Consider the following 12,590-nt stretch of genomic DNA (forward strand, 5'->3'; position numbering starts at 1 on the left):
TTCATGCGCTTTCACAAAACAAAAATGATACCGGAAGCAATTGCATAAAACCTTTTTACTAAAGTAGCGAGAGGACTTGAAATGTAAATTCATGTTTTATCTCAGACCACAAGTTTTAAACGTTTCTTGTTGAAACTGTATATTGAGATCAATCAGTGTTTGAAAATACCTTCCTGTTTAGCTTTGGAAAAGTAGTGCAATTAAAGCAACATGTTCTCAAAGGTTTCTGTAAGGTCGTAGTAGATCAGCGGCTGTAACACGTCATTGTAATGTAGGAAAAGATTTTACCTTTTGTCACTAACACTACATAAAAATAATACGATTGTCGATTTACTTACATGTATCCTCACAATCCGAAGCTGTTTCCTCTGATCATTAGATGTGGCACCCGTGCGGTCACGATGGTTGGGAACGTCCTATCCATCATTTCCTGCTCGACGTGACTTTGTTCAGTTGACAAACTCCTCACATCGATCGGAAATTAACATTCAAAACATTCCCCTCTCAGGACCAAAACAGACTTTGTGGGGAATGGGCCAAAGCCTTTCTCATTATCTTCCACCGCACGCCATTTTAAACACATGGTCTGCCAAAAACAAAATACTACTGACATACATGTATGGCAAGTTTTTTAGAAAAAACTTGAATCAATTTAGCCGTTTTTTCTAAAAAAATGAATCATCTCACCGAAAATTGTTCGACCCCCATTTTCGCTTGTGGAAAAAGCGATAAAGTAACAATTTCGGTAAAACAATATTGTATAACAAAAAAAAAGGAAAGGAAACACAGATCCAGAGAATGTACATACTATACCGCCCTGCACTCCATTAACACACTCTGTGTCATCATATTTTCTACATACATTGGTGATCGATGCCAAAAAATTGCTACTTGATTGTGATTACCATGGAAGTCACACATGTATGTAAATGGGTACGATTTGAGCAGAGACGAGAAAGACAAATTGTGAAAGATAGTTCAAAGTGCCTTTTGAGCCTCATTCTATCGGCCGAGTTCATGACAAATAAAGTGTAAATGCTTTATTTTAAAATTACTTGTCATAATGATTCCATTGAGAAAACATCTTAAAATTCACATGAATTGTCCGATCCTTATGGTTGAGAAATTTTGTCCATGATACAAGAAGAAATAGAAATTATTCAGCTTCTATTCCTCAAAACATCTTTCGAAGTTTGAAGCTGGATGATCAATTGATTCACCTTACTATGGTTACATCCATTTGGGGGCACGGGTGGCCCAGTCGTCTAAGGCGCCGCGATTCGCTGTGCAGAGTTGCGTCCCTTGAACACGCCAGAAACCTATGATTGTGTGTTCGAATCCCGGTTCGCCCCGATTATGTTTCTAGGTTTGTCAGCACCATACCCGTGCTCGTGGGTTTCATCGAAGTGGTAAACGTCTGAGACCTGCATCACTTCGGGCTTTCCTCCCACATTAAGCTGACATGCCGTGATAAAACTGGAATACTGTTCAAAGCGGCGTTTAAACCAACTCACTCACTCAATTACATCCATTTATTGAAAACTTCCTTAAAATAACCCAAAAATGAAACCGGAATGATTACTTCTATTCTTTTTGACAACTTAAAGTAACAATTGAACAAAGAAACGTCCGTATGAACATTCAACTTAACACGAAACAAGAGAGAAACTTCCTCCAAACACACCATAGTGTAACGACTTCGTTTTGACGTCACTTTTCTCTCATTGAGATCAAGTATATAAGGACTTGCTACAAAGAGCATATATTTCTCTCACATTACCAACAATGTCGGCTGCATTCAGACAATCTTCTCATCGGGAATCTGGGGATGAAATCATTCCTGTTCCTGGGGAACAAGAGACCCTACAGGAATTCAAGTCGACTACCGCCAGCACTGACCACAACAATCCTGGTTCTATGGAATACAGTGACGGCGTCAACCCAGCCCCTCCCTACCAACAAGCGATGGACGAACGGGAACCTGAAGCTAATGACTACGAAAGCCTTGGAGAAGGCAACCCTGCGTATGATTACATTGAAGCAGTGTCACATACGGTAAGAGATGAAATTGTATGTTTTTAACGCATAGGGTTATTTAATGATTAGCTGTGTGTTTCTCTTTCGGTTCATTCAGGAGATAAACACGTAACATGTTTTATTGATTATTTGAGTAAGTGAGTTGGGTTTAACGCCGCTTTCGATATTATTCCAGTAATATCACGGCGTGTCAGCTTAATGTGGGAGGAAAGCCCGAAGTGATGCAGGGCTCAGACGTTTACCACTTAGGTGAAACCCACGAGCACGGGTATGGTGCTGACAAACCTAGAAACATAATCGGGGCGAACCGGGATTCGAACCCACAATCATAGGTTTCTGGCGTGCCCAAGGGACGCAACTCTGCACAGCGAATCGCGGCGAATTAGACGACTGGGCCACCCGTGCCCCCTATTGAGTATTTGATGACAGGAAAATTCACTGGGAACCGATGGCATACTACATTTAGAACAATTTACTTGCGTTTGCCGGAAAGGCAGGATATTCCTTTGGTGACATTCCCTTCTTATGCAAGTTGGGTACAATGTGTGAAGCCCATTTCTGGTGTCCCCCGCCGTGATATTGCTGGAATATTGCTAAAAGCGGCGTAAAACCATAATCACTCACTCACTCACTCACTCTTATGCAAGTGCTTAAACACGAGCCATCTCTCAGTTTTCCCTTTTTTGCAGTTTCTCTCACATGTCAATGCTCTCGATGACTTCCCGGAAACAAATACTTATAAACTTAACACGAACCAAAGAAATATCTGTAGGACCACTTTGCGGTTTATCCTCGTAAATACACACACATGTAGGTTTCAGAAGTATGCATCTTTCGAAAACGTGGTGAAACTTACTTAAGAAATAAACGACGAGTGGGAGTTACAATCGTACAATGAATCAATTATGCAAAGAGAAGAAATATATATTCTACCTGCAGTGTTTTATTGTACGACAAGCAGCGACCACGAGTCGTTTCTTTCCCATATGAGACATCAACTGCCTTTTTCAGTATGTTAATAAAACTTACATGCTTGAAAAGTATTTACCGGTATTTAAATAATGATGACTCCCTGAATACAATCCGACCTTGGCAATGTCGGACAGGTCTATTTTATGAACCGGTAGATTATAATTACGTTTGGTATTTCCCAGATATTCTCACAATTACTCTCAATACCGATTCTCATATCTCTCCCACGTTTGGATGCGATCGTTCGGTCATAACGTTCATATGCTTTGCCCAGCGGCATCTAAGGGGAACAACTCACTAGACATTCAAAAACAAGGAAACAGCGTTATTACTATCCCCCGCACAAAAGAATTTGGTTTGTTTATATAGTAGTGAATAATATGTATTATAACGCTATTTATAAAAAACCGAGTCCTATTAACCCTTAAGAGATGAGCACTAGGGTCGCTTTATGTCATAAGAAAAAAATGATTAAGTGTGAATTTAATACACACAAAATAATTTATGGTACCAATTTGACACTCTGTCTCAATAAGTATCTCTTAGTTACGCTTGCAAATTTAAAGTTTCATTCAGTAGTTTCTGAGAAAACTTGTCAAGACACTATGCACTATATAGAAATATAAGATAGCTACGCGATAAATCGCAAAGAACAATGAAGAACGAAGCGTCCTATATGTCACGATTAAACATTATTCTAATCATGACGTCATTTCTGGGAATTCGAACATGTGCTCGCAACTTGATGACTTCGTATATATGACGACTTATTTTTGAGAGTTATTTGTGTCTAGTGAGGTGTTCCCCATAGATGTAGCACCCCCAAATGGTGAGATATATGGCAACCGGTGTTGGGAGGAAAGGTACAAGTTAACGAGGTGAGGATTGTGAGAAATACCCACCAGTGCATAAAATGGACTTGTCACACATTGCCGAGGTTTGGTTCTATTGAGGGGGTCATTATTATTTACGGTAAATATATTTAAAGCTTGTACATTTTTTTATCATCCTTAAACAGGCTGTACATAATGTTGATATCTCATATAAGAAACAACCGACTCGTTGACTTTGTTTAGTGTACAATAAAACACTGCACTGGGCCATCCATGGTTTATTCTCCGTGCAGTGTTTTATTGTACGATGAATAACCCTCACTAATAGTTCATTTCGTAAATAACATGGACCAAGGGCCACTACTGTGTAAAAACTTCATTTATGGCAACAATTTTCGAATCATTGAATGTGTGTGGTATCCGCAACTCAACTCTCTACATACGCACACAAACTTTGAACATAACGGACAGCGGACAAGAAGTGGTGCTTTCACAATAGTGTGTGAGTTGACGACACAATAAACGACAGTTTCAATGCCACTAGCGTTAAGTGAATGCGCTTTAGTGACTGACTGAATGAATGAATGAATGAATGGAGTTTACTGTCGTACCTGCGGACACTGAAACGTAGCCAAATACGGGAACCCCAGTTCCGCTCAGGACTTGGCTTTAGTTGAGACGGGCGCACCCCAGTCAGGAACCCCATCTCCGCGCGCACACTCGGCTCCACTCAGGTAGGCTTGGTGTGCTTGTACCAAGGCCGTCAAAATTTAGGCACCTCTTGCAGGCATCGCCGCTACGAAATTAGCGTGTACCGGAGCGCCCCAGGTTTTTCTTAACCAATATTTGAGATCCATGTTCGAATCCTGAAAGGGTTTGCTTGTGCAACGCCGTCAGATATGAGGCATCGTAGAAATTGGCAATTGGGAAACGAAGACATGCATCAACCAAGTCAGCAAGTCTGACCACCCGATACCGTTAGTGGCCTCTTACGACAAGCTTACTCGCCTCTTAAGACAAGTAAGGGTTGCTGGTCTTTACGGGTTACATACATAATGCTGAAGACATTTGCTACAAGACTGTTCATTGCTTTTGGGCCTCTTGAAAGCCAGTTAACGGGGATACTCGTTTATTTGTCGGGCGCCTCCTTCAGTATTTGTACTCAATTAGAATAGTAACTAAAATCAAATATAACCGCCAGGCAGTGTAACGTTTAACATGTAATCAAGAACAAAAACTGAGGTCACTATGGCAACATAACTTCATGCAAACTTTCAATATTGTCTGTGAAGAACCTCACAAGATATGATATTTAAAGTGTCATTTACGAGAGAAAATGGATCAAAAACTAAAAACGATATCCAATATATGTAACAGTCATGAAAGATGTAATTACGGGAAGAATTATGTTTTCTCGAGTTGATGTAATCGGTCATGCGTGACGAAAGCTCACGTGCCATGCATGGTATGCCCGTGCAGCATGCTACCCTCGAGTATCCCTAAAAGCAGTATATCCAAACGTAAAATTGCTGTCCTAAGCTCGGTTTTAAACAGTTATTCCATGACATTGTGTGGCCATGGTGGCGCATACAGGCACGAGATCCTCCTGTACAAGATTTACGCGAGTTATCCCATGTCTGATGATCCTCGTGTAAAGCATGTCAAGACTCATGATAAAAACAAGCCATTCCACAGTTTCCTTAAACGAGCCAAGGATGTGGGACATAATCTCAATGTCAGTGTTGATTTTGTTGATGGTTCTGTACTGCTGGACGGTACAGAAATGAGTGTCAACCAAACGAAGTGCCTTATCAAATCGGCCCAGACTTTTAAGGAGAGACTATCTGAACGACCACTGCATCGAGTTAATATGCAGTGTGTTGAGAAGATCAGGAACCCTGCAGAGTCCTTTGCTTGGATGAAGTCGGCCTGGCCTGAAAAGTCACTTGCCACTCGAAACCGTCAGTGTGTGATTATGCATCAAAACGTAAATATGAAATGTAGATTATGTAATGAATTTAATGAAACTGTCGAACACATTGTCATTGGATGTCCAGCTTTGGCACAAACACAGTACCTTATGCGGCATGATATAGTGGCTCGGTCATTTTATTACCCTCTTCGACATGCTTGTGGTTTGACACAGAGGTCCATCCATGGTACGACCCGGAATATGTAGAGGGAGTCATGGAAAATGATAAATACAAAATTCTTTGGAATATGACCATAAACAGCCTCAGACGTATCCAACAAACCTTTTTTTTATAAATCCGATGAAATCATTTATATTATTGGACTTTCTGTCCCTTTTGACACTAATGTGATTGACAAGATTCAGGAAAAACATGGCAAATATGCGGACCTCGCTTTCGAAATGTCACGCTTGCATCCCAAGTACCAAGTTGTCCAACTCCCCATTGTTCTCGGTGCCTTGGGTTTGGTACCGTCCAATCTGTTGACTGACATTGGGAAAGTGCCCGGGTTTGTTGCCAGGAATACATCCCTTCTGCCAATCTAGGTAATGCAGAAGGCTGCAGTGTTGGGGAGTTTTCACATTCTCTGAAACGTTCTGGGTGGGTTTCTCCTGGGAGAAGAGGGGGTAAAGGACCTGAGCTGATGATGATCACTACAATGGCACTACTTACAAATTCACATACAATCAACGAGTCTCGTGTTCAGGTTTTGTTGATTCCTATGAAACATGAAAATTCATGAAAAGTCATGAAAATTCATGAAAATTACATACGTAATACTATTATACTAACTATTTTAATTCATTTTGTGTGTAGAAACGCCTACGTAATAAACATTACTTGCAAAAGAGGAACAAATACGTGTAATCAGACTCAAGGAGAGCGCGGCCCACAATGGCTGATTTGGTCTGTTTGCTCTCCTTGCAGTGCTGAAAGGTTCTTATAAGGCCATTAAGAGATGTCCTTAGACCAACTGTATTCTTGAGGTCTCATGACTTTGTTATGTCTCAACATAACACATACAAAGATAAGAATAAAGTAACATGAATTATCAGTAATTTCAAATCCAAACAAACACTCAGCGAAAACATTGAATCGGAGAAACAGAATGGTACTGATGTGAAACAAAGTCGTTATGGCATCACTGACATTGTACAGATATTAACACTGTTTCCTAATTATTTTCAGCTTACACTGAGAAATAGAGCATGGGCCAAATGTAAGAAGACCATGCTTTTTCTCGTTCCCATATTTGCCAGTCAGATAGTGAACGTCTCAGCTGGGTTGTTCTACACGTCCTTCCTGTTCGTTGACAAGACCCGCTTTGGACAAAGATTCTATGAAAATTGGGGAGAAATGGTGGCCAAAGAACAAAGAATATTCAGGGTGTCCTTTGCACTGGCAGGTATATTATGTTTAAGATAGCTGAGTGATTATGGTTCATGTCGCTTTGTGCAATTGCTCAGCACTAGCACGGCGGGGGACATCAGAAATGGGCTGCACGCATTGTACCCGTGTTGGGAATCGAACTTCAGATCAACGAGTTACTGCTTTAACCATGTCACGATAACTGAATTGATTCATCTAAGCTAAATACACCATGGTCACCAACGTCATATCCGTCTGTTAATTACTTAAATTTGTAATTATCAATGCCTAAAATGCATATTATGTCACGTTATTGTAATGTATCAAGTACATATTGTCATATTTTGCATTAAGTCACAACTTTAGTCACAAAGCGTACCTTTATATCGCACAACTGTCGTGTATTTCAGCTGCTTCCTGTGCGCCGCTTATGGTCAGATTCAGCGCCCGGAAGATCGCCCAGTGGGGAAGTGTCCTACTCATGTTTTCTTGTATCCTGTTGTCATTGACAACCACGGGCGATGTCATGACAATCCTATTTAGCATTACGGGAGGTTTGTCGAACTCATGGAATGATTTTCATTTGTAACCTTATATAGTTTGGTTAAAGTTTCAGAATGGAACGGCCACACAGGCAACGAATGAATGCAACTTAAGATACAATTATCTTTCCTTGTAATAAACTAGGCACTTTTAAAAGGAACTATTCCGTGTGTCCACGTGGGACTGAATATGACAAAAAGAAATGCTGTCATACAGATAGTATTTGCAAAGCACTTTTGAGTAGCTTATTCCAGCGTAGATACATCCATGTCTTAATATTTATACACAATGCTACATTTTCAAAGTAGCACTCACTTCTGGACCTATGAGCGCTCTAGACGATGTGCAAATATTTAATGTGGTCGACTACACAAGCGATGCATAAGGTTATATGTAAAATTATTTTGGAGTATATGACTTTAATCAAACTTATTTAAGGTTTTACTGGGGGTCTTTTTCGGACGACTGGTGTCGTGAGTACCGTCGACCACCTCAACACTCGCCCAGCTCTCGCACTTATCATCAGTTACATCAGCTTCCTCATTGGGAAAGTCATCATTGCCAGCGGCTCCTTCTACATATATCAAGTCAAGGCGGTCTGGCGGATGACAAGTTATGATCCGGTAGGGTCTCTCGTCCACAGAGATTGGCCTCACGTTATGAGAGTGTTTGAGATAACGGGTGTCATAGGACTTCTCGCTGGTATATTTCTTCAGAAGAACTCACAGGCCCAGCATAATGTGACCAGGCTCGTCAAACATCCACCGATTTATTTCTTGATCCTGATAACAGTTCTCGCGTCTATGGGTAGGTTGTTGAAGGTTTTCAAATGACTTTATAAACTTGAATCTTGGTGCACGTGTGACTTAGTAGACCGAGGAGTTCCAAATCGGTGTGCAGAGTTACGTCCCTTATGTGCCATAACCAGCTTGTCCTTGATTCGAAATCTAGAATCCTCCCACATAAGACTGTCATAGTTTAAACCTTGAATGGATGTCTGACCTTGACATTGACCATGGTATTTTTAATGAATCTGACAGATAACAGGGGTTGACAAAACAAGTATTATGTGTCGTTATTGAAACGAAAATAGTTTATATGCCTTTAAAATAATTTGCAAGAACATGACCAGTTCTTGATCGTAAGATGACTTTACACAAATGGGCCAGACACATTTTGCAGCTGTGTGCTTCGTCGTGTTTGTCTTGTCATGATTCATAGTTGTGTGTTGTAACCGTAAAGGAATGTTGTTCAATGTCTGGTTATTGATTTCTGTCTTACAGGGTTGTCAATCCTTCTACTAAGTAACGCAGCCATCGATGAAGGTGTATTTAACATTTTCGTCAGTCAGTTTCTCGTGCTGTCTGTTTTGCTGATCATCCCAAAGAAGGAAAGTCTAAAAAAGTCAGCTCTTTTATCGATGGGGATATCAGTCCTAGCTGTGGGCCTCCTCACCATGGTCAAATCTAGATCTGCGCGAAAGATGGCTATTTTATACCTTGGAGCAGCCATTGGTAGGTAAACTAATGAGTGTACCTGATATACTCTGTGCACTCACTATGCATTCTTTATATATTCTTTACTTTTATGATATTTATCAGCCATTACCATCCAGAGTAGCGTCCCTTAGGTGTGACAGAAAGCAGTGACCGTGGGTTCAAATCCCAGATTCACCCTCATATTTCTAGGGACGTTAGCACCACCCAGTGCTCGAAGGTTCACCAAAGAGGTAACCGTCTAAGAGTTGCATTACTTTCGGTTTTCCGTCTACATCAAACTGACATGCCGTGAAGTGCATAAGTGTGACATAAACTGTAACTCACTCAATCACTCACTCACTCACTCACCCACCCACTCACCCACCCACCCTCTCACTCACTCACTCACTTACTCACTCACTCACTCACTCACACTTCAGTTATAGTTTTGTGATTGCACTTTTATGGTGTTATGTGTTTTGTCTGAATGCAATAACTGTGATAGAGGTACAGTAACACGCTTATACACGCTTATAACGAACTTACGGATATAACGAACTTTCATTTTTGGTCCCGACTATTTGCTGTAGTTATGCTGTATATATGCTTATAACGAACTACGGTTATAGCGAACTAAAATTAGTAGTCCCTTCGAGTTCGTTATAACTGTACTTTACTGTATCTGAAAGCTTACTGATTTGTGATTTGTATTAATGTTCCAGGGCTCCATCAAGTATTGATGCCACTAGTGTTGATCAACACTACGGGTAGAAGTAATATAAAACAGGCCCTCCCAGTGCTGGTTTGCTTCGGGGAAGTGGGAGGACTTATCGGAATCTCCATCATGGGTGGGTAAAATTCTGTGTTTCTGCTGTTTGAGTCCCGTAAACCTGTAAAACAGGAAACAGTGTCAAAGTGATAGGGTCGGCTCGGAGCCAACACTGACACACTACACACTGTCGTCAAATAATATTGTCTGTTTTACATGAATAACGTACTGTATTGTTTAAGCTGTGTATGGATAATTGTCTATAATGTCACCTTCTGAAAGAAGTAACATTGTAATTTTCTAAAATGCCTGCTTTAACCGCCCAGGCATCAGTCCTAACTGTGAGTGAATCAGTCATATAATATTCATCATCTGTTGCGAACAAATGTTAATTGGAACTTTACTGACAGCTCGACATCTTAACGTTTCAGGCTTTGTCAAAAATCTAATTGAATGATTGTCGGTTATTAAGACATAATTCCGCAGACGTTTCTCTGTTTGATTTTACTGAAATAACTGAGTCATGCACGTACATCTGCATAATTCATAAAACTAACATAATGCATAAGGATATTAAAACACAAAATCATTTATCAAATTAAATATGTCATGTTGAATCAAACTCATATTGATATTATTTATATGCACATATTTACAGGAATAAAATCCATATGGTTCTCTTTTGTCACATTATTTGTACATAATAATGTTTTAACCGAATATAACAACAATAATTTCGTGACAATACATAAATGTCCTATTCCATGCTATACCATATACAGATATTATTCCATGTACAAAATCAATAAATTCACATTTAGATCTTTATATCAATACTATCTACTAATCTACTATCTACAAATATATCTAATAATATCTACAGTCTAAGGCGCCTCGATTCTCTGTGCAGAGTTGCTTCCTTGGGCACGCCAGAAACCTATGATTGTGGGTTCGAATTCCGGTTCGCCCCGATTATGTTTCTAGGTTTGTCAGCACCATACCCGTGCTCGTGGGTTTCACCGAAGTGGTAAACGTCTGAGACCTGCATCACTTCGGGCTTTCTTCCCACATTAAGCTGTGATCTAACTGGAATACTGTTAAAAGCGGTGTTAAACCCAACTCACTCACACACTAATAATATCTACAAATACATATGCATCATGTGTCAAGTGGTTGTACGTTGTAACCACAAAAAATATTTTCGCAAATTGTTTCACACTAACACCATCAAACATGACCACTGTCAGTTAAGCATTCTGTTTGCCATTTCAGAAAAACAATCCGATCGTGTAGCCTTGTATTTTGCTGGAGTGTCCCTGATCATTGCCGGAGTTGGTGCCATCATAGTATGTGTGCTGATAAAACGCTGGCCCCCTCTCAATGATGACAATTTCTCCCGGGCTATTGCGATATGCGCGGAGACTACCGGCGAGGAGGAGGCGGAGAACGTTGTCGTGGAATGTGTCGAGGACCGTGTCGAGGAGGAGGAGGAGGCAGATAACCCTGGTGATGAAGAGGCGGAAGAGCCTGGTGAGGAGGAGGCAGAGGTCCCTGTCGAGGACCTTCGTGAGGAGGAGAGCGAGAACTCTGGGTTAACTGGTGTTGCTCCGGTAGATTGCTAAACGATTGATTCGCAAAAATGAACTGTACTTTTTATTGTTTGTTTTGCCAGCAGGCACATTTGAATATATTTCTTCTGTACTGAATAAAAACTGTTGATAATTACATTTCGTTGACAACAATTTATATGACACACCATAACAATTTCATGTTGTGAAAGAAATAAGCTAATACTAAATATACAGTCTCGGTGATAACAGTCAATGACACAAAATATTGATGATCGACACCAAATCACATTGAAGTCCAATGTCAATGGTACTGACAACGTAATTATATAAAATCAACGCCAGAGAATAACCCATCTCAATTATACAAGGGGCGGTCGGGTAGCCTAGTGATTAAAGCGTTCGCTCGTCACGCCGAAGACCCGGGTTTGGGAAGCGGGGTTGGGGGTTGGGGGTTGGGGTCGGGGAGAGAGATAGTTTTAATGTCTCGGTCCCAACATTTTCATGCACTCGAACCTGTTAATCAAAGATCCACCCAAACCGTGTTGTAGTATAGGCGGATCTCTCGTTTGGAATAGGGAAACTGTAACATATTTCAAACATTGACATCGTTATTTGTAATGAAGTTAACAAATAGAAGTGGTTGGTCAAAGCAAATTTTATTTGTCGTTAAAAAATGGATTGTATTCCTTCAAAGTCTTTTGCAAACAAATGGTCGGTCCTTAATTTTAATTCGACCTCATGCAAACGGGTCAGACACCTGCTGTGTCGTTTTTACCCCGTCATGTAATCCATTGTTGTGTGCTATAAGCATATACAAGAAAACATTGATGCAAAGCATCAAAGTCCCCCGCCTAAGGTGATGCCTCACAAACGCATATTTATGATGTTACTGAAAGGCATGAAGGAGCATAATTATATTAACCACAAATAACACAACACATATTGTTGTGGAAAATATATTATTTATTTTGAGTATTGGGCAATACAGTTGATACATTTGCATAGGGTAGGTCTATTTAAAAATAGTTTCTTGTTTAACGCCGCAC

General features: G+C 40.4%; 1 protein-coding gene across 1 annotated transcript; it reads left to right on the plus strand.

Annotated features, from left to right (window-relative positions):
• Positions 1-1,785: 1,785 nt before the first annotated feature.
• Positions 1,786-11,595, plus strand: LOC139464163 (uncharacterized). The gene is made up of 7 exons (XM_071245690.1): positions 1,786-2,055; positions 7,004-7,220; positions 7,594-7,737; positions 8,165-8,533; positions 9,010-9,240; positions 9,927-10,052; positions 11,246-11,595. Exons 1-7 carry the CDS (start codon positions 1,786-1,788, stop codon positions 11,593-11,595), a joined length of 1,707 nt encoding a protein of 568 aa, XP_071101791.1.
• The last annotated feature ends 995 nt before the right edge of the window (positions 11,596-12,590 follow it).

This window comes from Haliotis cracherodii, unplaced genomic scaffold, assembly GCF_022045235.1.
Source record: "Haliotis cracherodii isolate W230 unplaced genomic scaffold, xgHalCrac1.p SCAF_16, whole genome shotgun sequence".
NCBI lineage: Eukaryota > Metazoa > Mollusca > Gastropoda > Lepetellida > Haliotidae > Haliotis > Haliotis cracherodii.

Excerpts from the sequence above, each read along its gene's own strand:
- LOC139464163 (XM_071245690.1), top strand. The coding sequence starts at position 1,786 with ATGTCGGCTGCATTCAGACAATCTTCTCATCGGGAATCTGGGGATGAA. Across the intron at positions 7,221-7,593 it reads GGTGTCCTTTGCACTGGCAG|CTGCTTCCTGTGCGCCGCTT; the intron begins GTATATTATGTT and ends CGTGTATTTCAG. Across the intron at positions 9,241-9,926 it reads ATACCTTGGAGCAGCCATTG|GGCTCCATCAAGTATTGATG; the intron begins GTAGGTAAACTA and ends TTAATGTTCCAG.